Raw genomic sequence first — 25,958 nt, 5'->3', positions numbered from 1 at the left:
AGCTCATTGAGCTAATGCTATTCCAAGATGACTATTTCAGGAAAGCTCAATGATTGGCATGGCATGGATGTGAAAGTGGAACCCTCAAAATGCTAAGGACAAAGGATTGACTCAAGCTCAAAAGCTCAAGACTCTTCATTTTATATTTTAGTGATCCAAGATCACATTGAGTCTTTAGGAAAAGCCAATACTATCAAGGAGGGATGAGGTGTTGCTTAATGAGCCTTTTGCTTCATGTGCTTAGTGATATGCTCCAAAACCCTCAACTACTTTCCCATATCCACATATGACCTAAACCCTAAGCCAAACTCGGTCCTACCGATTCTTTCTATCCAGCGCCATCGAGTTTCACTTGTCATAAGCCACTGCCAAACCCTAGCAATTCGGTTCTACCGATAGGGATCTCGGTCTCACCGAGATGGGATTGCAAACTCTCTGTTTCCCTTTCGTAACTTTTCGGTCTCACCGAAAGAGCGAATCAGTCCCACCGAGATTGCAATGTAAGTTCAGTGTTTCCTTTTTGTAACTTTTCGGTCTCAGCGAAAGAGCAAATCGGTCCCACCGAGTTTGCCTGACCAACTCTCTGGTTAGCTAATTACCAAAATCGGTCTCACCGAGTTTGTGTAATCGGTCTCACCGAGATTACGTTATGCCCAAACCCTAACCATATCGGTCCTACCAAGTTGCATGTTAGTCCCACCGAAAATCTCTAACGGTCACTAGGTTTACCTTTTCGGTTCGACCGAGTTTGTTGATTCGGTCCCACCGAGATTGGAAAACTGTGTGTAACGGTTGGATTTTGTGTGGAGGCTATATATACCCCTCCACCTCCTCTTCATTCGTGGAGAGAGCCATCAGAACACATACACAATTCCAACTCATATGTTCTGAGAGAGAACCACCTCCTACCATATGAATCTTGATCTCTAGCCTTCCCCAAGTTGCTTTCCACTCAAATCTTCTTTCCACCAAATCCAAATCCTATGAGAGAGAGTTGAGTGTTGGGGAGACTATCATTTTGAAGCACAAGAGCAAGGAGTTCATCATCAACACACCATTTGTTACTTCTTGGAGAGTGGTGTCTCCTAGATTGGCTAGGTGTCAGTTGGGAGCCTCCGACAAGATTGTGGAGTTGAACCAAGGAGTTTGTAAGGGCAAGGAGATCGCCTACTTCGTGAAGATCTACCGCTAGTGAGGCAAGTCCTGTGTGGGCGATGGCCATAGTGGGATAGACAAGGTTGCTTCTTCGTGGACCCATTGTGGGTGGTTGCTTCTTCGTGGACCCTTCATGGGTGGACCCTCTGTGGACTCGCGCAACCGTTACCCTTTGTGGGTGGAGCCCTTCGTGGACTGACGCAATCGTTACCCTTTGTGGGTTGAAGTCTCCATCAACGTGGATGTAGGATAGCACCACCTATCCGAACCACGGGAAAAACATCCGTGTCTCCAATTGCGTTTGAATTCTCCAAACCCTTCCCTTTACATTCTACTTTCCGCTGCCAATATACTCTTTGCATGCTTTCTTGAATTGTGTGATGATTGCTTGACTTGTCCTACAATAGCTAAAATCTGCCAAGAACTAAAATTGGGAAAAGGTTAAGTTTTTATTTGGTCAAGTAGTCTAATCACCCCCCTCTAGACATACTTTCGATCCTACAAGTGGTATTAGAGCTTTGGTCTCCATTTGCTTTGATCTCCATAGCTTTTGGTGGTCATAGCCTTGATTTCACAACCTAGGAGAGTATGGCGTCTAGCGAGGGAAATTATCACCGTAGAGGTCCTTACTTTGATGGTACTAATTTTGCTAGTTGGAAGTATAAAATGAAAATGCATATTCTTGGACATAACCCCGCCGTTTGGGCTATTGTGTGTGTTGGTTTGCAAGGTGACTTCTCTGATGGGAAAGAACCAAACCGTGAAGCTACCGCGGATGAGTTGAAGATGTTGCAATACAATGCTCAAGCTTGTGATATTCTCTTCCACGGATTGTGCCCCGAAGAATTCAACAAAATCAGCCGTCTTGAGAATGCAAAGGAAATTTGGGACACTTTGATTGATATGCACGAAGGTACCGACTCCGTCAAGGAATCCATGTTCTTCAAAGTCAACTTGACAAGTTCAAAATGAAGGATGGTGAAGGTGTCGCTGAAATGTACTCTAGGCTTGCTCTCATCACAAATGAGATTGCCGGCTTAGGAAGTGAAGAGATGACCAATAGATTCATCATCAAGAAGATTCTAAGAGCCTTGGATGGAAAATATGATACCGTGTGCACATTGATCCAAATGATGCCCAATTACAAAGATCTCAAGCCAACAGAGGTGATTGGAAGAATTGTTGCTCATGAGATGTCACTTAAGGATAAAGAGGAACTTCACAACAAATCAAGTGGTGCCTACAAAGCCTTATGTGAAACCCCTACATCATCAAGTGAGAAACAAAACTTCAATGAAGAATTGAGCTTAATGGTGAAGAACTTCAATAAGTTCTACAAGAGTAGAAGCAAAGATAGAAGCTTCAAGTCAAGGTCCTACAATGACAAAAGATCTTCTAGTCGAGAGCGAAACTGCTACAGTTGTGGAAGACCCGGACACTATTCCAATGAGTGTACGGCTCCCTACAAGAGAAGAGAAGATTCTCCAAAAATAAGAAGCAAAGAATCACCACCAAGAGAGAGAAGGAGTAGAGATGATCGTTATGAACGAAGATACTCATGGAGAAGCAAGGATTCGGAAAGGAAGGAAAAATCATCAAGGAGCTACACAAAACGAAGACATCAAGCTCATGTTGGTGAATGGGTATCCGGCTCCGACTCCAACAGCCACTCCGAGAGAAGTTATCACTCCGACTCCGAAGATACTCAAGATGAAGGTGTTGCCGGTCTAGCACTTGTGTCAACCAACTCCTACGACATATTTGACTCACCAAATGAAGGAATTGGAAGATGCTTCATGGCCAAAGGTCCTAAGGTAACACACCCCGAGTATGTTGATTTCAATAGTGATGAAGATGACTTGTTAGGTGATGATTTGCTTGTTGACAACTCTAGTGATGAATACTATCATGAAACGTCAATTAATCATGCTAATCAAGATAAAACGAATGACAATGATAAGGAGAAGATTGAGGCTCTAACTAAAGAACTAAACACTCTTAAGTTAGCTCATGAAACTATCTTCGAAGATCATCGAGAACTTTTAAGAGCTCATGAGAAATTACACTTTGAAAAGCTCAATCTTGAGCAAGAGCATGAGTTCTTAAAAGCAATCAATGATGATCTCCGCAAGAAAAGTTCTTCTTACATTGCCAAGCGTTTACTCTTATCCACTTACATGCCTCAAGTCAAGTCTAGTAACAAGAACAAGAAAGATTCTTCCTCTAGCAGTAACAATGATCATGCTAAATCCAATATTGTTGCTTCTAATAGTTCTCTTGATTCCACTAATGATTCTCTTAGCCAAGTTACACTTGAGCAAGAAAATAGCTTATTGAAGGGAATTATAGAGAAAGGAGTGTACAAAAGCCTTGCCGGGAGTAAGCCATTCGAGGAAATTGTGCGCAAGCAAGGAATGCACCGGAAGAATCAAGGTGTTGGTTTTGAACGAAAGTTCAATGCAAATGGAGTTGAGTGGGAAGAAGATCAATACCCCAAGACAAAGTTTGTTCCTCAACAAGAGAAGTATGATACTTCTTTCAAGGGGACACAAGCTCAAGATGATCTTCCACCACAAGACTACAAGCAAAAAGGCAAGGACAAGCTTCAAGAGGAAATTGATGCATTTGAAGAAGCTCCTAAGACCTTAGTCAAGTGGATTCCCAAGACTACTTCAAGTTCCACTTCATCAAGTACGACTACAACTCCAAGGATTCCCATCAAGATGGTGTGGATCCAAAAGAAGAAGAACTAGAGAGTTCTTGAGGGTGACTCCGCCAACATACTTCACTCTTATCATTTTGGGAAGGACAAGTGCAATCAACTTCCACATCTTGCACTAGTTCAAGGAGTCACAAACCCTCTTGTTGGTAAGACAAGGGACAAGGTAACCTAAAAGTTTTCATGGACATCATCTTGTGTGTGCATCACTCTATGTCTATGGATATCCTTGTTTGTTCCTTGTGGGACTAACCCATGTAGGTATTGAAAGTGCAATTCACTCAAATGGATAGCTCCAAGTGATCTACATCAACATTGGGCATCCACATCTTCAACATCTACATGAAGTCATCATCGACAAAACCCGAGGTTAGTTCATCCCTCTAAGGGGGGATATCACATCTAGGGGGAGCTTTACTCTAAGACTTGAGCTAAAGCAACTCTAAAGATGTGAACACAACAATGCTTTATGTAAAAGTGGTAACCCCACTTGAGCTTAAACGATGAGTATGACCTATGATCAAGTGTTCCCACTTGACTCCTAAGTCAATATACTCATATATAGACGACCTTGTCATCGCAAATTGCTTGATAGATGCTAGAATTGGTTGTGCATGCCTTGTCACATATTTCATTTGCCATCTTATTGTGTGAGCATGCTGATTGCATATCTTACTCATTCGAGGACATCCACTTGTTGTCTTGATTGTTTGGTTTTATTTCCTTTTGCCAAGTGGATGGACAAGAATGCCTAAGAACCTCCTCTAGCTATCTATGCTTTTCTCATCTCAAACTCTATTCATGCTACATCACAAAATTTGATCAAGTCAGATTCGAACCACTCTGTGTGAGGAGCGCTCGGAGTCCCCGATTCGTCATAGACTTAAACTTCCAAAACCTCTTTATGATTCTCGGTCTGACCGATACCCTACTTTCGGTCCTACCGAGATCATTAAGTTGATATAGGTTTTCGATCTCGGTGCAACCGATTTGAACCATTCGGTCACACCGAGTTGCAACAACTGTATACAGTTTTGCATCTCGGTGCCACCGAGTTGTTCCACTCGGTCACACCGACAGGGTCGGGCTATATATAGTCACAGGCAAAAATTTGGAAATTTCTCCGAACCCCTTCGCCCGCGCGATAGCCTGCTCTGCCAACTTGGTCTCCGGATCGTCTCCTCGCCGCCAGCCGCCTCCAGTCGCTGGTCTCCGTCGCCGTCAACGGAAATTCAACCCCGCCGTTGCCGCCGTAGCGAGTCTCCGTCGAACTAGGGTATGGACTTGATCTTTGTGCTATTCCCCAATCCAATTCTTAGCACATTGTGATCATCATGATTCTTGCCACGTTTGTTAAACTTCTATCCAGTCAATGAACTCGTAGATTAGGTTTAATTCGAAAATTTTAGGGTTAGGTTTCCGCCGAAATCATCTCGGACCCACCGAGTTGAAAAACTCGGTCCCACCAATTTGGCTCATGCCATTGCACAAGTGAGACTCGGTCTGACCGAGAATTACTTATCGGTGTGACCGATTTTGGAACTTTGTGAAACCCTAGCAGTTTCGGTGCCACCGAACTGTGACTCGGTCTGACTGAGTTCACTAGTTTAGGTTCCAAAACTGCTTCGGTATCACCGAGTTTAAAAATCGGTAGATCCGAGATGATTTCAGTGGGAAACTAAAACTAAGATTTTGAATCATTCTTTTGCAAAAATCTCTGCATTTTGTGATGCTCATCCACTCTACCTCATCTATAAACTATTCACAGGGTCAGCAGTCAGCTTGTTCATCATGTCAGACCAAAGTGATAGCCAGAACATGTCAGAACAGCCAGTGCAGATGAGTGAGGGCACTAGTCCCTCAAGTTCTTTAGATGAAGGCAGCAGGAGCACCCCTAGCAATCTGCCAAAAGCTGCCACAAGACAAAGGAAGAAGAGAACCTCAGAATCAGAGGATGAGGACTATGTGGCAGAAGAGGAAGCAACTTCAAAGAGAGTAGTGCTCGAGAAGGAACATGGCTCAGCTCAAGGCACAAAGCCAGAATTGAAAATCAAAAGGCCAGCAGGTAGGCAGCCTATGCCAAAGGCCAGAGCCTCAACTCAGATTCCTGAAAAGCCTGCAACCATAGAGCCAGTTGCTGGTGAAGGAAAGAAAAGGAAGGAAAGGGTCAAGAAGACCGTAGCCAGAGTGCTTGGAAAGGCTTCCATCATGGAAGAAGAGGAAGAAGAAGAGGTTGCTGCACCAGCACCTAAGGCACCCAAGCTAATGGGTGATGCTATCAAATCAGGGGCTACTGTATCTAAGCCCAAGGAAGCACCCAAGGCTGCATCAAAGGTCAAGACAGCTCCAAAGAGAAGTACGAGGAGCATACCTGTAACTGAAAAGAACAAGGCCCCAGTTCCTGAAGCTGCTGAAGAAGATGATGAAGAGCATGTTCTGAGAAAGCTCAAGCCCAAGATCCCAGACCACAATGATGCTCATCCTGTGGCTGAGGACATGAAGCTCAGAAGAGACTCAGGGCTGAGGAAGTGGAGAGAAGCAGATCCGTATGCTTCAAGGAGAAGAACTGCTGTTGATTACAGGTTTCATACTAAGGAACAACAGGACTTCTATGAGACAGTTTTGTTGGACAAGAAGCCCATAGTTTGTGACATGAGATGGGTCAATTGGGAGTACATCAAGGACAATGAAGAACACTACCCTGGAGTGTATGACAGCTTCAATGCTTGTGGAGTAGCAGACTTTGTTGGGCAGAAGCTCACAAAGTGGAATGAGGAACTCATTATGCAATTCTACTCCACAGCACATTTCTACCCAGATGGAAAGATCACATGGATGTCTGAAGGTACGAGGTACCAATCTACCGTTGCTGAGTGGGCACAGCTCATCAATGCCCCAGAGGAGCATGAGGATGACTTGGATATCTATGCCAAGAAGAAGATGGACCACAACTCTATGTCCAATATGTGCAAGGAAATTCCAAACGGGGCACTTGATACGTTCAAGTTTGGCTCAGTACACTATCTTCTGTCAGGGCTGCCAACCATCAATTGGATTCTTAGGCACACCCTATTGCCCAAGTCTGGAGATCACAAGATGATCAGGGGCCACGCGATCAACTTGCTTCATATATTTGACGTGCCACAGAAATTCAAAGTCATGAGCCTTATGATTGAAACAATCAAGAGGACAGCAGCAGACCAGAAGAGGAGCTGTGGATATGCCCCATAGATTTAGGAGCTCATCAACTCTAAGATGGGCACGGGCATATACTTATTGGACAAGGAACACCTGCCCATCCGTCCAGATTTTGAAGATAATCAAGTGGTCATGATTGAGAATGAGCCATCATCTGCCCAAGCACAAGCCAAGAAGGAGAAGGCGAGGAAGGAGAAAGCTGCCAAGATGCCAACTCAAGAGGAGGCATCTGAGTATTTCTTGAAAACCAAACAAGAGCAGCTTGGTTACTTGATTGCATCCACACTGAGGATTGAGCAAGGACTAGCCACCCTCACTCAGAATCAGCAGAGCTTAGAGAGGATCATGGAACAAAAGTTTTATGACTTGGATGTCAAAGTAACAGAGATTCAGTCTGCAGGGGAACAACTTCAGGATGACATGCAGGAGAGGAGAGGCAAGACTACAACTGATGCATTTGCCAGAGTGCCAAGAGTTCAGAGATCACATGCAGTGCCAGTTGCTGACACCAGAGCCACCACTTCTGCACCAGCTACAGCTTCAGTTCCACCAGCTCCAGCATCTACTTCAGCCTCAACTCCAACCACGTCTACAGAAGGCTTCGTCCTTGGAGTGATCCGGACTCCACCACCACCTGAAGATCAAGCCTGAGTGTCGACTTAGCACTATGCATTTTCTAGGAAATTTTTGGTAACTTGTTGCCAAAGGGGGAGAAAATGTATAGATCATAGGCTTCGAGGGAGAGAGTGTTGCTTTTATTCTCTCTTGTTTTATTTGGTGGTTTTTCGAACTTTGTTTGCTTTTGAGTGCTTGAGATACTATGCCGTTATCTGTGAGACATTGATGATCATGTGTCTGATCATAAGTTACACTTAATGTTTGCTTAATATTATCATCTTATCTATCTTATGTGATCATTCACTATTCTTGGTGATGAGTGCATGTATTTCATTCTTATCATTTTAAGTGCTCCACCAAGATGTATGTGACATGGAAGAGTAACCCATGACTCTAACTCTTTGTGCATTTGCAGTCCAAAGCAAATTTTAAATATGCATAAATTTAGGGGGAGCTCTTACTTGTTACATACTTCTCAAAGCGACGATATATTTCATGCTTATTATCATTTGTCGAAGCTTTGATCTATATGTTGTCATCAATTACCAAAAAGGGGGAGATTGAAAGTGCAACTATCCCTAGGTGGTTTTGGTAATTCATAACAACATATAGCTCATTGAGCTAATGCTATTCCAAGATGACTATTTCAGGAAAGCTCAATGATTGGCATGGCATAGATGTGAAAGTGGAACCCTCAAAATGCTAAGGACAAAGGATTGGCTCAAGCTCAAAAGCTCAAGACTCTTCATTTTATATTTTAGTGATCCAAGATCACATTGAGTCTTTAGGAAAAGCCAATACTATCAAGGAGGGATGAGGTGTTGCTTAATGAGCCTCTTGCTTCATGTGCTTAGTGATATGCTCCAAAACCCTCAACTACTTTCCCATATCCACATATGACCTAAACCCTAAGCCAAACTCGGTCCTACCGATTCTTCTATCCGGCGCCACCGAGTTTCACTTGTCATAAGCCACTGCCAAACCCTAGCAATTCGGTTCTACCGATAGGGATCTCGGTCTCACCGAGATGGGATTGCAAACTCTCTGTTTCCCTTTCGTAACTTTTCGGTCTCACCGAAAGAGCGAATCGGTCCCACCGAGATTGCAATGTAAATTCAGTGTTTCCTTTTTGTAACTTTTCGGTCTCACCGAAAGAGCAAATCGGTCCCACCGAGTTTGCCTGACCAACTCTCTGGTTAGCTAATTACCAAAATCGGTCTCACCGAGTTTGTGTAATCGGTCTCACCGAGATTACGTTATGCCCAAACCCTAACCATATCGGTCCTACCGAGTTGCATGTCAGTCCCACCGAAAATCTCTAACGGTCACTAGGTTTACCTTTTCGGTTCGACCGAGTTTGTTGATTCGGTCCCACCGAGATTGGAAAACTGTGTGTAACGGTTGGATTTTGTGTGGAGGCTATATATACCCCTCCACCTCCTCTTCATTCGTGGAGAGAGCCATCAGAACACATACACAATTCCAACTCATATGTTCTGAGAGAGAACCACCTACTCATGTGTTGAGACCAAGATATTCCATTCCTACCATATGAATCTTGATCTCTAGCCTTCCCCAAGTTGGCTTTCCACTCAAATCTTCTTTCCACAAAATCCAAATCCTATGAGAGAGAGTTGAGTGTTGGGGAGACTATCATTTGAAGCACAAGAGCAAGGAGTTCATCATCAACACACCATTTGTTACTTCTTGGAGAGTGGTGTCTCCTAGATTGGCTAGGTGTTACTTGGGAGCCTCCGACAAGATTGTGGAGTTGAACCAATGCGTTTGTAAGGGCAAGGAGATCGCCTACTTCATGAAGATCTACCGCTAGTGAGGCAAGTCCTTCGTGGGCGATGGCCATGGTGGGATAGACAAGGTTGCTTCTTCGTGGACCCTTCGTGGGTGGTTGCTTCTTCGTGGACCCTTCGTGGGTGGAGCCCTCCGTGGACTCGCGCAACCATTACCCTTCGTGGGTGGAGCCCTCCGTGGACTCGCGCAACCGTTACCCTTCGTGGGTTGAAGTCTCCATCAACGTGGATGTAGGATAGCACCACCTATCCGAACCACGGGAAAAACATCCGTGTCTCCAATTGCGTTTGAATTCTCCAAACCCTTCCCTTTACATTCTTGCAAGTTGCATGCTTTACTTTCCGCTGCCAATATACTCTTTGCATGCTTGCTTGAATTGTGTGATGATTGCTTGACTTGTCCTACAATAGCTAAAATCTGCCAAGAACTAAAATTGGGAAAATGTTAAGTTTTTATTTGGTCAAGTAGTCTAATCACCCCCCCTCTAGACATACTTTCGATCCTACACTAGGCCCCCCCTCTGGCGACCTCCAAGACCCTTCAGCAATCAGGCCGTCAGTGGCGAGATTCACCAGATCTTCCTTTGTAACAGTGGAGGGGATCCAATCCCCCTGGATCCAACCAGGAGGAAGAGCGGACCGCGATGTCGACCCCTTTGTGGCCTTCTTGCCCCTCGTTGCCTTCTTCTCATGCTCCAGAGCTGCGGTCTTGTCCTTCGCCATAGCCGCGGAGCTCGAGAGGAATGGGCAGAGAAGTGTGGCGCTGGAGAGATGAGGCAGAGAAGCAGAGAGAAATGGGGCGAATGGGGAGCACAGTACCACGCATCGGCAACAACACCTTTTATGGCCACACTTCCAAGTGACTGACCCATGGGCCCATGCAATCCTGGCGCATCCCGTAACAGCCGCTGGCCCGATACGTGGCGAAAAAGATGGCGCGAGGATCGAAGAGTCCCTATCCACTTGCCCCGCTTACCGCGCCACGTCCTGTCTCGCGCGCTTCTCCAAATTTTGAATCCTGTGAGATCCGGGAACCGCAGAGCAGTCGATCACACCATAGATATCCAAATCCAATCTACTCGAAGACATACAACATAATTCACTCGGAAATTCCAGAAGCCAGAATCGGTTAAGGCGATTGACGAAGGGTTAAAATACCAGCATGCTTTCAGACCCCTAAGGAAATATCTCCAAAACATTGAATCGGGTCGGAATCAACCTCAACCCTTCCTCACTTGGTCCTTAATCCATTCGGGGGCTAATGACGATAGCATGTACCTAGGATAGGGTCTTAGGCCTGACTTAGACGCCCTGTCCAAAGACACTACATAAGAGTCTAAGGCCTGAAAGGTTCAACAGAAGATACCGACTGAAATCCTCATGAAATGCAATCCACTCGACAGAAGATTCCACTCGGATATCCCAATTTCACTCGACCGTACAAGGATCCACTCGGAGTACATAATACCTAAAGTCACCCAAGATGGCAACGGTCAGACATTCACTCCGCCATCATAAAGACCATTTAATATGTACGCCACCAGTAACGTTTAGGACTTAACTCTCATTGAACCCGTGTGTAACTGAGGCCTGTGATGGGCCGACACACTCTATATAAGCCACCCCTCCCCTCTGGCACAAGGGTTCGCACCCCCTGTAACTATTTCACATTCCAATCGACAAGCCTTCGCGACACCGAGACGTAGGGCTGTTACCTCCTTCGAGAGGGGCCTGAACTCGTAAATCTGTGCGTACAATCTCGTCGTAGCTAGGACATTGCCCTCTCCTATGTACCCCCTATTTTTACTGTCAGACTCATTCCCACGACACCTACTAAAAGTGCGTCGGACCGATGTGTAACCCAGTCCAGGTATTGTGACTTGGATGGGGCATCCGGCATTAAATGTTAGGTGTTGGTGTGATGTATGTTTGGTATTAGGCTCGGACATTCGGCTCCCCTTCATCACGGGGATAGGAGTAGCGACATGTGTTGCCAAGATGATGACTTCAGGCTTACTGATGTATTACCTTGTAAGGAATTCGTGAATAATTAATAAAATGACTGCATGTATCGTCCAGATGCAGAGACCGGTTACATCATCCTTTAAAAAAAACTAGCGATTTCGGCGAGCATCGCAAATAGGCTTGGCGAGTTTACATGTACTTGTGTTTTGCGCAGATCTCGACGAAGCGACGGCCCAGAAAAACCGGCCCATATGATCCACTAGAGGGGTTTGGGGTTGGTGGTCGACCCTGAGCAACTGGAGAGAAATATTAGCGGAGCATCCGAGGGAGGGGATAAACAAACCCTCCGCTATCTCTTCCTCCTCTCGAAACACCCGAACGGCCGGATGGAAGGGATTGGGCAGAAGAGGCGCCCGCTGGTGGTGATGGCCTCCTCGTCGACTACGGCGGCGCAGTCGGCGTCGCGGGGTGGGGCCAACCCGCTGGCCGAGCTGACCGACCGTTTCAGGTCGCTGGAGGTCGGGGTGCGCGAGTGGATGGCGAAGCAGCCCACCCACATCGAGGCCGCCGTCACCACGGCGTTTGGGGCTGTGCAGGGCGGCGCGCTCGGCGGGCTCATGGGCACGTTTGCGCCGGAAGGAGGGGCGGGGCTCCCCGTGCCGCAGCCGCCTCCCGGTCTCGACCCCAAGGCCATGGCCACCTTCAAGCAAGCGCAGGTCTCCTGCTCCCCCATGTATATCAATCCTTTCGCTACAGATTTACCTGGAGACCATCATTTTTGGTAATTTTCTGGGATATTTACTTAGAACATAAAGCAAGTGACCCCTTGCTCATATAATACTTAAAACATCGAGAGTATCAAGGTTCTTTTGTTCGACTTTAGACTTGATTGGTGGATTTGTAATTTGGAATCAAGCCAACTTTCTTAAAGATCAAATCAAGATAGCTAGTATGTACTAGTACTTACTATGCGCATGTGATGGCGTTTCCTTTTCGTAGACATGGCTTTTCCTTTCTCGTTTCTTAAAGCAATCATCACTCCTCCTTTAGTTTTAGTGCAGCAAAGTCTTTATTGGTCCTTAAGGATGTCTGGCATATACTTAGAAACTAAGAATATGCAAAGACAACGATTACATTCTGTCGATCATGTACCAAGTACAACATTATCCTGGTTAATGCAAATCCAGTCATCCTCTAATCCTTCAGGTTAATGGTTTTTTTTTTGGATTATAGGCTTTGGCAGGTGGGCCACTGGTGCAAGCTCGAAATTTTGCAGTTATGACTGGTGCAAATGCAGGCATATCTTGTGTTATGAGAAGGGTACGAGGAGTGGAGGATGTCCAGGGCAGGTGAGGGTTCATAACTTCTTGTTTCTTGTTATGTGAATATTTGCAAGTAACAGGGAGCCAACAGCACATTCGAAAGAATAGGTGCATCTTATTGTGTTCACATAAGATGTTCTCCTTTTCTTTCTTAGCTACTGGTCAGTTGCATATCGGTTGGCTAAGATATAAAGAACGTTTGGTTCCGAAGAGTATTTGTTCTACTTGATGTTTATGTAAGCCATTAAAGATAATATCTGTACTAAACAATTATCTGGTAGTGTTGCTGCTAAATTATCAGTTAAATGGAACCCCCAAAATCTAAGAGAAAAGACCTATAGTTGCAACACCACAATAAGTTCACAACAACAACAAAGCCTTTCAGTCCCAAACAAGTTTCCTCATGCCAAGTTTCCTCAATATGGAAGCCTAATATTAATTTTGAGAAAATTAACCTATCAGTGGCATTTAGACTGAATAAAATAAAACAAATGTCGTGTCTAATACGAACATGGCAAGAGGCGCTCGGTGCGTTTGGTTACAAGGGTGGTCATGAATGGGTTGGGATCGTTCAAAAAATAGACATGTTTGGTTATAAAGCACATGAATGGTTCAAGTCAAAAAAAGAGAATATGCCTTGAAGATGCTGAACCGTTCCACCCATAGTAGCCGGAAACGGGGAACGGTAGGCCGTCCCTCGATCCCGATTCATCGACCCGGAATCGGATTCGGGAACGAGGTCGGATTTGGTACGATTCGATGAAGATTCGGCGTCCCCGCAGCCTGCTCCTCGATTCAGGTTCGAGGATCCAACAGCCAAAACGCGAGGCATAATTTACTCACGCTGTCGTTTCTTTTCTCAAGGACTCCTCGTTCTTCCTCCAGTCCATTAATTGCAAGGGATCCGTTAACAGCAAGGAATGCTGACCATCAGGGAGTCGTCGTTCTTTAGGAACTGCGTTCCTCGACTCATGGTACCGTACCGGGTTCATCGTACCCAAACGGATTGGATCGCGTCCCCGCTATAAAAAAATCGTTCGAGAGATGTATACCCTCGTTGTACCCTATTTTTTTCAGCCACCGACTCTCGTCCCTCGTTCCCATTCCTCGTTCCCACCGTACCGGAAACATGGCAACTATGGTTCCACCCAACCAAATCGGTCGAATCAAATGGCCACGCTTTGCATGCATGACTATGTGAGCATGACTGGTGGTCCTGTCCTAAATAATTAGCTCATCTCTTATATTCAGCCAAACGCATGAATTGAATGGTTCAATCCCAAATAAATTGGACGGTCCCAACCCATTCATATGACACCTTCAACCAAACGCATCCTAACTGATTCATGATCTTCTGTATTCTCTTCCTGCCAAGAGATGCGCTGCTAATGTGCACATGTTGGCTGTTCCTACTTCTATGTTGAAAACCTCAAAGTTCCATGGCATGACCCAGCAACACGCACAATTATTTGCAGAACACAGTATATTGTGCAACTGGTGTCGAATGAACGGATAAAACTGCAATTTTACTCACTCTCACTCTCTGTGTGCAAAGAGAGAACATACCACTACGACCACTAGCTGGATCCTTTTGAAGTTGTAAAAATAATATGTTTCCAGACTTACTATTTGTATATGATGAACAAGTCAGGGTGTACTTTGTCAGCCAATTGATAACTAATTAGTTTAATGTGGTGTTGTATTGACTAAGAGAAATAATATCCTTGCAATCATGCTGGACAGCCGCCTCCATGCAGGGTAGGATTGAACTCAGCAAAACACCACTACTCGACTCTTCCCTACATAATCTAGCCAGAGAATGTGCCACTTCATTTCCATTTCGGCTGCCTTTTAACATCCTTAAGTTTGGTAATTGCTGAAGCAACGTCAGGGTCTCTAAAGCGATCCCCACCGTTAGTTGATAACTATTTTCTACATGATGGATCTCATATGGTTGCTCCAGTATGTATGTTCATGATTATCTTCTGAGTTATAAACAGCAAAACAACGACAAATTGTAAGATGGACTTGACATCCTAGGGACTTAGGCAATACTAAAACATATAATACAAGGAAAACGGAAAGTGATATCATACCCTTCATCCTTTCAGTCAATCATGTTGGGCGTTACAAATTCAGGGGACCAATTGTTAATAAGATGAATATATTCCGCATATATTTCCAACTGTATGATTGACCAACACTCTTTTATATAGCATGGCAGCAGCTTTTGGTTCGGGCGCTCTATTCTCCATTGTGAGTGGAATGGGAACCCCAAATCCAGTTGTTAATGCAATTACAACTGGTATGGCTTTTGCAGTATTTCAAGGTGGCTTTTTCATTGTAAGTAAGCTGTACATGTTTCCTGCAAATGAAAGTCATTTTGTTCGAATTGAATTATGTCTCTAGGTTTTAGTACTGAATGTGTTGGTGAGCCTTCACGTTGCATTGCAACTTCACTGTTGTAGGTTGGACAGAAATTCTCGAAGACAAAGACACATAATGAAGATATGAACTATTCTCGTGCAAGAAATATGTTGAACCAATTAGGCCTCCAAAACTATGAGAAGAATTTCAAGAAGGGTCTTCTGACTGATGAAACATTGCCTCTTCTCAATGAAAGGTACATATCTTTAATACTCAATTGAGTCCTGCAACTACGGAAAAGAAGCAATCTTTAAAAATTAGTTATATATGCTTACTGAAATATACCATTCGGTTGATGAAAAATCATGTTTGTCTTGCACTATCCTCCAGCGCACTCAGGGATGTGAATATCCCCCCTGGTCCAAGACTTGTCATACTTGAGCACATTAGAAGGTTTGGAATTATTGCAGGCATTTCCGGTTTCTGGTGCGTCAGTGTTATTCATCTAATATCTTATTTTGCAATTTTGCAGAGAACCTGGGTTGACCAAATCAAACTGAAGTGTTGCCTTGGCACCAGTTTTTTCTCAAGTTGCATAAACTATGGTCTGGGAAGTCCGTCCAGTCCAGTCCAGCTCTTTCAACGATGATGAGCTCTTTAGGCAGCAGTATGATTGTAAAAGATAACTAGTAAATGTTTTGTAGTAATTAGGCTGATTAAGTTATATGGATTCATCTGTATTGAAGTTTCAGTCGAGCTACTATCTGCTGTTGTCATGGCAGAAATTTTATTTCCAGAACACTTGAGCTTATTCAGAGTTATTTTTTCGAAAATTATTCAAGAGTTATTTTGTGCAAAGACAAGATGGAATGTCTCAAGTCTGGGTAGAACATGTTAATACCCCTTTCTCCTGTTTGCCGATCAGACAGTTAAATGCTGGTAGTTAGCAAGTAGTACTATAAGTGAAGGATTGCTGTATGCTTCAACATGGAGAAATGGCTTGAAGCATGCACAAACTTTCTCAAGAACGTATCTTAAGGTGCAATACACTCCCAAAAATAGTTGTGAAATCCAGAAAAATTTCATTGTGAAAACCAGAAAATTTACATGCTGAAAACGACATGGAGAAATGGCTTGAAGTATGCACATACTTTTTGAAGAACGTATGTTAAGGTGCAATACAATCCCAAAATAGTTGTAAAATACAGAAAATTTTCATAGTGAAAATAGTTGCGAAAACCAGAAAATTTACATGTTGAAACATTTGATTCAGGGAAAGGAAAACGGAAAATTGAAAACGATAAGGGAAAAAATCGCTAGAAGGAGGGCTCGAACCTCCGACCTTGTGGTTAACAGCCACACGCTCTAACCAACTGAGCTACTCCAGCTTGGTTGATGCATTGGTACTTCAGACTTATAAATAGATATAAGAAGCAAGAGTAATACTCCAAAAAATACCTATACAATGTAGAGGTTAAAGCAATTCGGTGTATTATCCATCAATATGATGGTAAATGCAGTCAAATACGATATAAAGTTTACCTCACAAAAATATAAACGGTACAAAGTTTACCTAAAAAACGATATAAAGTTTGACGCCTAATCATATATTCCAGGCCTTCCCCGCAAAAATAATAATATTCCAGGCCTTGTCATACCATATCACATATTCACGTTACAAGATTTATAATATGTTTCTGGTTCCGAGTGTTTGGTCTAGTTGACAAATATGGTATTCTTCACAGAATTTGCACCGAGCCTGATTGACGAAGTCAAATTGAAGTGATTCAGTGCCTGTTGGCGACAGTTATTTCTCATGTTGAGTGAACCGTGTTCCCGGAAGTCTGCCAGTCTACGGCAAAATTTGTTGCTCAGAACGCCTGAGATTTTTCCTCTTGAGCAAGCAGATACTTATTCAGAAAGCTTACTCAGAGTGCGTCTGGAAATAACCAGCAGGTGTTCAGCAGGATATGCTGAAGCGCGGCACAGGCACAATGTGTACATTACAGTCTGATGTAAACACTGTACACATGTTAGAAATGCAGCATTATGTACAGGTGATGTAAGACTTCAATTTACATTATATTCACGGAGGAACTCCAGCATCTGGAGACTATGTACATGAACTACGGAACCTATACCGCTATGCACGAAAGAATCAACAAGTTTATCAACAGCGAAGAATAACGCAGTAAGCCTCACTATACACTGGTGCTCAAGCCTTCAAAGCGTTGGCGTTGGATCAGAAACTTGAACAGTCTGATTATTCAACCGGCTCAAGCAAGGTTTTCCCTTGTCATCAGTGTCCATCATTATGGTATCGCCGGGTTTGTACTGCCCAGAGAGAATTGCTTCGCTGATGACATCCTCAACCAACTGAGTGACGGCCCTTCTAAGTGGCCGCGCACCATAGCTCTTGTCGTATCCTTGCTGAGAAATCATGTTCTTCATGGCATCAGATACTACTAAGCCGATACCAAGTGCCAACAGCCTACCCTTCACCTCTTCCAGAATTATATTAAGAATAGCCAGCATCTGAAAAATGTCGGAAACTGTTAGCACGCCATTTGCGATACGTAGCATGCTTTCGTAAACGACATGTTAGAAGGTGTAATACAACATTTTTCAACAAAAAGAGAGAAGATCTGATGCACAAGATTTTACAAGGTACCCCCTTCATAAACTAATATAAGATCTTTTACAGAGGGAGTATGTAGATGCAAAGAGGAAAGGGGTTGCAGCACAGGTATTGTGTAATGGCATACAAATGGACCGGTGATTTTAGTTTTATAATAAACTGATATGATATCTAGAATCACATGATAATAACCAAGCAACCTAAAATGAAATAACAGACCTGAGTCTTCTCAAGTGGATGGAACACAACCACCTCATCCATTCTATTGAGCAATTCAGGTCGAAAAAATGCCTTCAACTCTTCCATTACCAAGGATTTCATTACAGCATATGTGTTCTCTTCTGTATCATTCTGCGTCTGGAAACCCATGCTCATCGTTCCTTTGGAAATCGATGTAGAACCAACATTTGATGTCATGACAATTAATGTATTCTTGAAGGAAACCCTGCGGCCCTGTAGTTCAGAAAAAGATAATGATGGTTTCATTTCACTAAGATGAATCCAGGATCATGCTTAAGAAAAGTTCACACAAGATTTAGCAATGCACATCAGACTGAGTCTCATCAATAGGATCGCCCTTCTAGGACAACTCATAACAATGAACAATTAGCTTGTTGAGTTTGCAACAATAGCTAGCCAGACTTTTGAGGTGCAAAGTACAGTATGAATTTTATTTATCAACTGCAGAAAGTAATATCACGTATGTGAGGATCTAGCACCTGTGAGTCCGTCAAATGACCATCTTCAAACACTTGGAGAAGAATATTGAAAATATCAGGATGAGCTTTCTCTATTTCATCAAACAATACCACAGTGAATGGTTTTCTTCTGACTGCTTCTGTCAAAGTACCACCTTCACCAAATCCCATGTACCCTGGAGGAGCGCCTATCAGTTTGCTCACAGCATGCCGCTCCATGTACTCACTCATATCCAATCTAACCATAGCTGACTCCTGTTAAACGAAAGAAATAACCTTTCAAGACAAATTCGATGTAACATGTTCTGTAAGTTGAGTAAGATATAACCAGGAAAGAGTGACCTACAGATCCAAAATAAGTTGATGCTAGAGCTTTAGTTAATTCAGTCTTTCCAACTCCTGTTGGACCACAGAAAAGTAGAGTAGCAATAGGTCTGTCAGGATCACTCATGCCAGTGCGTGATCTCTTCACAGCTCTTGATATAGCCACAACAGCATCATCTTGACCTATGACACGCTTTCTGAGTTCATCGTCTAGTCCTACTAGAAGCTTTCTTTCATCTGCAGTCAACTGCTGGACTGGTATGCCCGACCACAATGATGTGACTCTTGCAATTTCCTCTAACCCAACCACAGATGGTCTGCATCATTAATTGTGTTTTAAAATTTTGGATGCTTATATTGTGAAATGTGAAGTCTACTTGGGATGAGATCATGAATGAGAAAACATACTCATCAGCTGAAGCTGAGGGTGTTGTTGTCGGGCTTGTCTTGCTATCATCCAGTACTTCAACATTAACCTCATTCTCTTGGTCATTTTCATTTAGAGAATATTTCAACCTGTTAGTCAGTGCCTGAAACATGTTGCGAAATGAATTGAACATCTACCAGCAGATGGACATGCAAAAATGTTACTTGGAACAGCTCTATTTAAATATTCTATTACCACTTCATGCATGGCCTGGACAGCTCTAATCTCTTGCCAATATTCATCAGGTGACTTCAAAATAATAGAGCACTGCTCTTCCTTCTTCTTTTTAAATGATTCCATCCGAGCTCTGCTACCGGCCTCATCAATTAGGTCAATAGCCTTGTCAGGAAGATGCCTGTCAGGGATATACCTCACTGACAAATAAACTGCCGCATTGATGCCTTCTAAGGTGTATTTGCATTTGTGATAAGTCTCATATTTTTCACGCAGACCAAGTAATATCTTCACAGCATCCTCCTGCAGAGAGCACAAGAGAAATTAAAAGAAGCTGATAATGAAGAGTCCCAAGAGGTTTTGAGAATTAAAATTCTGCACTACCTGACTGGGCTCATTTACATATACTGGCTGGAATCGGCGGGCCAAAGCCTTATCCTTTTCGAAATGCAAACGGTGCTCATCCAGAGTTGTAGATGCAATGCACTGTGAGTTCAGACAAGTATCAACACATGCAAAAGAAAAATAAGAAAATATGATATGTTGCAGTATGTCGCAGACGAGATATGATATACTACTCCCTCCATCCCAAAATAAGTGACTCAACTTTGTAATAAAGTACTTAGTAGCATAGAAACGGTCCATGTGGACTGCTGATTAACACAAATACTTCACAGGTATTTATGAAGGGACGCCACTCAAGTGACAAACTACACAGCACAACATCAGGAATATGTGCAGCAGTAAAAATCAGTACAACATCAGGAATAGCCATAGAAGGAGTTCCTTGTGTGGAAACAATACCTGCAATTCACCTCTAGCAAGTGCAGGTTTCAGCAGATTAGCGATATCAAGACCAGCTCCTTTATTTCCTCTTCCAGCAATTCCAGACCCAATAAGAGTATGAACCTCGTCGATAAAGAGAATAACATCATCTGCATGAAATTTGGAGCTATTTGTAAGATAAAAAAAACGGAAAGAAATGTTTAAGTGTTCCATTTATACTGTACAAATCAGATAAACCTGCTTTGCGCACTTCACGTATTAAACTTGTAACCCTGGCTTCCAATTCGCCCCTCTCTTTTGCACCAGCCATCAGTAAAGCAACATCTAGTGACAATATACGTTTTCCCTACATAAACAATGTGAATTAGTCGTAAGTATTAACTACTGTTTACGAGCAACTTTTTGACATCAAGCGTGGCTGTTTATCTACAATTGCTTGCGGAAACTCACCACAAGAAAAATAGGTACATCTCCATTAGCAATTTTAAGAGCCAACCCTTCAGCAATGGCAGTTTTGCCAACACCTGCTTCACCCAAAAGAATTGGATTGTTCTTTGTGCGCCGGCATATAATCTGAACTACTCTTTCAATCTCCTTCGTGCGGCCAATAACGGGATCGATAAACCCCCCACTGGCTCGCATAGTCAAATCTATACAAAATTGAGCTAGTGCGCTCTTCTCTGAAATGACAAGTAAATAAGCTCATTCTTTCCACACTCAGTGTCATAATTATTTTAGCACAAACACCTGCACAGCAGCTTAATCCCTGACCTTTCTTTTTATTGGAGTATTTGGCAATTGCAGTCCTCCCATTTCCAGCAGCAGACTTATCACGCAATTTGAAAGAAGACAAACCCAGAGGCTCTCTGCCATCCTTCGCTAGCTCCCCTTTGACTCGGGTAAGAGCCTGCTTTGCTAGCTGAGTTGGAACTACTCCTAAGCTACAATGAACATCATTAATTAGCTAGTAATAACTATAAATGCGAAAAGGACAACATTTTATTTAATTTTCAGTTAATTGGGTTCCCATTTCTTTGGGGAGTTCACATAAATTCATTTGCATTTCCCGTTTTGACAATTCAAAAAATCAAATGTTGCTTATTGTTTAGACGATCAAGAGATAGTTTGACGCATTATTCAGCTGGTCACATTTTTGCCTGACATGAAACCACAAATTGCAAGCTCTTTGGGAGAAATGGAGCAGGGTGACATCAGCACCAACCTCTTGAGGATGCTGTTGGTTGTCGGATCGTCCAGGTCGAAGAGGCCGAGCGCAATGTGGTCCGGGGAGATAAAGTTGCACCCCATATTCCTGGAGAACTCGACGGCCGCGACGAACACGCGCTTGCTGGCCCCTGAGAAGGGCACGTCCGTGGCCAGCCCCGTCGCGGCCTGAGCGAGCCCGCCCTTCCCGACGGCGGCACGGCACGCCTCGCGGGCGCGCTCGATTCGGACGCCCGACGCGAGGAACCCCGCGGCGGACCGGTCCTCGGCGACGAGGCCCAGCAGCAGGTGGTGCGGCGCCACCACCTCGTCCCCCATCCCGCGGGCTTCCCGCTGCGAGAGCACCACCGCCTTGACCGCCCGCTCGGTGAACCGCTCGAACACCGCCCTGACGACGAGGCCCGCGGCCCCGCGCCGCTGCTGCCCCCGCCGAGGCGGCGCCGCCAGCAGAGCGGCGGAGGAGGCGCGGAGCGGGGGCGCAAGCGCGAGCGCCACCGCCCTCCCGCCCGACGCCGCGGCCGCAACCGCCGCCGGGGAGAAGCGGCGGCGGAGGCCGGCGCCCGTGGCGAGGATGGAGGCGGGCGGGGCCGACGACGAGGAGCAGCAGCACGCCTCCATCGTCGTCGGTTGTTCGGTGTGTGATTGGATGCTTCCTCCTCCTCCGCCTCTGGGATTAAACTATGGGCTCGTACCCGCTGTAAGGTGCGACCTTAAAGTCGCACGAGACGGAATAGAGTAGCCGCAGCGGTTAGCTGTGTCTGCGTGCCACAGCTGCTCGGGAATCGAGTGATTGCATGGGGAGGAAGTGACCCGCGGGCGGCACGCAAGGAAGGAGGGGAGGGTGGGGAGACCGGCGGGCGCGGCGGCGCCGTGGCGGACGGAGATGCGGTGCGGTGCGGTGGAGGAGGAAGGAAAGGAATCTGCTTGTGTCGGGAGGCGAGGAATGGTGTTCCACCGCGCGGCGCGGGGGTTGGTGTTCTTCGGTGGCGCGCGCGTGACGCGGGTTTATCCGATCGGGATGGCCGGTCGGGGATGGAGGATGGGCGCCGGTGGCCAATGTGTGCGGCTTTGGGCAGAAGTTTGCGTCGCGCGCCGGTTGCCCAAATGTGCCGTTCCGGGCATCGTGTTCCGCACTGTACACAACAGAGTGGCAGGTTCGCAACGTGATTCATGCGTGGGGGCACTCCGTCCCGGATCCGGTTTGCCTGCTCCCTCTCCGTATTCTTATCCGGGCTTTCACTTCATCCTACGGTTGTTTTTTTTTTCCTTTTTTCTTTCTAATCTAATCATCTCCCCCCTGATTTTAAAAGGGTGGGCCCGGGCCTTATTTTGTTCCAATCAAATCAAGCCACGTACGCGGGAGCACGGATGGGCACACGCCGAGAGAGCAGGCAACTGAGGCAAGTCTCGTCCTCCCTCCATCCCGTCCCGGGGAAATGCATGGATGGAGTAACCGGGAGTGAAAATGACGTGCATCTGAGCTAGCCAGCTAGGCATACATGGATTCTCTACCAGATTGTTATGTTTGTTGTGAGATTTGGCAATTTCGATGGTTAGGTTATGGGTGCCAACTGAGCCTATCTAAGAGCATGTCTAGTAGAGGATCCCTCAAACCCTTAAATCTAGTTTTAGTTTTAAGGGTTGAGAATTAGTCATTTTTGACACTTTTAAGAGTTGAAAAACATGAGCAAAATAAGGGTTGGATTTGAGGGTTCTAGGCAAAATAAGGGTTGGATTTGAGGGTTCTAGTCTTTGCCCCAACCTCAACCCTTAAAACTGTCATTTGACATATCACAATTTTCATTAGAAAAACACAATCAACCTTCAAACAAACACATAAATGAAGATCATTGATGCATGGTTTAATAGTTTACATCACACAATCATCATCTTCCCCCTCTCAAGTCGGCAATTGCCTCCTACAAACCCACCAATAGCATAGCAAACATATATGTACTCACATAACAATAGCATAAAAAATCAAAAAAAATGTGAAAAACATATATGTACTCACATAGTCACTCTCCATGGTTCCACTAGGCGGTGCATCCTTCACTTGGTCCATTGCCGCACTCCAACGAGCACAATGGGGCTTCATCAACTCCCACCGGCCTTGAAGCGACCGGTAACTACGAGGGATGTACCCATCGGTCTTCGGCTTGATCTTGCAATAGAAGTCCTCTATGCGTTGCCAATAGCGTTTACCGGTTTGATCGGTACCAGTGCTTGCATCCAACCCCACATGTGCCCAAGCACGAACCAAGAGAATATCTTCGTCCTCGCTATAGTTTGTCGAGCGCACGGTGGGTTTTGCAACGGCGGCGAACGTATCCTCCTCTATCTCGGTCACCTCCTCCTCATCTTCCCCTTCCTCCTCATCACCCTCTTCCTGCAAGTCATCACCAAACCCAAAGGGTTCGAGAGAAGGAGCCCCGATGTCCACCTCCACTTCTTCGAGAAGCCCCATGAACGACATTGCTGGGGCAGGCATTCCGTCGAGCACCTCGTGCACGACGGGCGGAGGTGCGGGGACCGGGGCGGACGGGGCGACCGGGGCGGGCGTCGGCTTCTTCCTGGAGGTGGCCTTCTTCACCTTCGGCACCGCTGCCCCCTTCGACCCAAGGGAGGGCTTCTTACTCACCTTCGGCGCCGCTGCGGCCGAGGCGACGGAGGCGACGGCGGGGCGGGCTGGGGGAGGACGACGTGCTGGCCAGCACGCCGCCTCTTCACGCTGACGGCCACAACCGACGGCACCTCCGGCGCGGGCGGAGGGAGCGAGGACGGGGTCGGCTCAAGCATCACCGAGGCCGAGGCCGGGGGCGGGGCGACGGGCGGAGGGAGGGAGGACGCGGGCGGGGCGACCGGGGCGACGTAGGAGTCCGGCGGCGCCTCCATGGCTCACCGCGGGGGCGACGGGATCGACGAGGCGTCCGACGGGAGGGAGCGCGCGAGGGGAAATTTCCCTCCCGCGGAACGACCGGTGGAGTGCGGGTTGGAGGTGGGTTTCCCTCTCCCATCCTCACTTTTACAGATTGGGAGGGCAACCCCAGATCCAATCCGTAATTCTTTTTAAGGGTTTAGGGGTTCTATTATTTGCCGTTTTTCGTCAACCCGTAAAACACGGTTATTTCTGTTTATTTGAGGGTTTAAGGGCTGTACTAGACATGCTCTAAGATGGTTAGGGCAGCTTTAACCTATCGGCGCATTTTATCCGCGCGCGCCCATGGATTAAAACGGATAGAAATCATGGTCCAACCCGCTGATGCAAATGGATATCCGTCTATTTTTCATCCACCCGCGACCCATTTTCGGCCCAAATTAGGGTCGGGTTTACGTCGATGCGGACACTGCATGGACGCACGCGGTGTCCACACTTGTCATCTCCCTGGCTCGCCCGTCTGGTGGCACATCCACTCATTCTCCTCTCCCACTCCACACCCTACACCTCTGGCCATGCCGCCTTCCACTTAGGGCCGCAGGGCCACTGCCCGTATCCACACACTTGCCTCACCTCGACACTGCTTCTGATGCCCGCTCTTGCCGGTGTTGGTGGTCTCGTTTTGCCTCCGTCATAGCAGCTCCACTGCTCCGCCACCACATCGACATCCCTGTCGCCTGCCTAACTCCAAGCCCGCAGGCCTCGCTCCACAGCAGCCTCCACTTTGATAGGCATGTTGCCTGTGTGGGGAAGAGGTGTTGGGATCTTCACCGCCCGGCTTCTCCAACACACCCGCAAGGTGTTCGACACTTCGCCCGCAAGGTACCATGGATAGTGGGGATGAGTTATTTTCAAAAAACTTCATGTGTCCATCAATGACCACATTGCTAGGCAGCGGCGGAGGTTTAGGGGATCAACCACGGGCCATGCTTTGACGTTGAATCACAACAGAGAGATTGGTCATTGCCTACTATTCGTTGATTACTTTCAATGCACGTCCCCACTCTACAAATCCAAGCTATTCCGGCACCGCTTCCAGATGGCTAGACATGTGTTCAACCGTATTTGAGAGGGAGTGATGACGTATGTGAAGGAAATATGCACTAGAGGCAATAATAAAGTTGTTATTTTATATTTCCTTATTCATGATAAATATTTATTATTAATGCTAGAATTGTATTGATCAGAAACCTACATACATGTGTGAATACATAGACAAACACTGTGTCCCTAGTGAGCCTCTACTTGACTAGCTCGTTGATCAAAGATGGTTAAGGTTTCCTAACCATGGACATGAGTTGTCATTTGATAACGGGATCACATCATTAGGAGAATAATGTGATGGACAAGACCCATCCGTTAGCTTAGCATATTGATCGTCCAGTTTTATTGCTATTACTTTCTTCATGCCAAATACATATTCCTTTGATTATGAGATTATGCAACTCCCGGATACTGGAGGAATGCCTTGCATGCTATCAAACATCACAACGTAACTGGGTGATTATAAAGATGCTCTACAGGTATCTCCGAAGTTGTTTGTTGGGTTGGCATAGACCGAGATTAGGATTTGTCACCCCGAGTATCGGAGAGGTAA

General features: G+C 45.6%; 2 protein-coding genes and 1 non-coding gene across 3 annotated transcripts; 1 reads left to right on the top strand and 2 right to left on the bottom strand.

Annotated features, from left to right (window-relative positions):
• Positions 1-11,781: 11,781 nt before the first annotated feature.
• On the top strand, positions 11,782-16,015 carry LOC125537993 (chloroplastic import inner membrane translocase subunit HP30-2-like). The gene is made up of 6 exons (XM_048701304.1): positions 11,782-12,179; positions 12,697-12,812; positions 15,002-15,128; positions 15,254-15,408; positions 15,543-15,605; positions 15,685-16,015. Exons 1-6 carry the CDS (start codon positions 11,850-11,852, stop codon positions 15,710-15,712), a joined length of 819 nt encoding a protein of 272 aa, XP_048557261.1. The 5' UTR covers positions 11,782-11,849; the 3' UTR covers positions 15,713-16,015.
• Positions 16,016-16,466: 451 nt separating this feature from the next.
• TRNAN-GUU lies at positions 16,467-16,540 on the bottom strand. The gene has a single exon. It is a non-coding gene; the product is annotated as a tRNA-Asn (tRNA).
• A 623-nt stretch (positions 16,541-17,163) lies between these two features.
• On the bottom strand, positions 17,164-22,493 carry LOC125537991 (chaperone protein ClpD2, chloroplastic). The gene is made up of 12 exons (XM_048701303.1): positions 21,422-22,493; positions 20,971-21,140; positions 20,650-20,879; positions 20,437-20,545; positions 20,218-20,348; positions 19,798-19,899; positions 19,435-19,716; positions 19,221-19,342; positions 18,835-19,129; positions 18,510-18,743; positions 18,010-18,243; positions 17,164-17,687 (listed from the first exon to the last, which is right to left on the bottom strand). The coding sequence occupies exons 1-12, from the start codon at positions 22,039-22,041 to the stop codon at positions 17,376-17,378; spliced, it is 2,841 nt and encodes a 946-aa protein (XP_048557260.1). The 5' UTR covers positions 22,042-22,493; the 3' UTR covers positions 17,164-17,375.
• Positions 22,494-25,958: the final 3,465 nt, after the last annotated feature.

This window comes from Triticum urartu, chromosome 2, assembly GCF_003073215.2.
Source record: "Triticum urartu cultivar G1812 chromosome 2, Tu2.1, whole genome shotgun sequence".
NCBI lineage: Eukaryota > Viridiplantae > Streptophyta > Magnoliopsida > Poales > Poaceae > Triticum > Triticum urartu.
The sequence above is the reverse complement of the archived record's forward strand: the minus strand, read 5'-3'. Positions and strand labels throughout refer to the sequence as shown.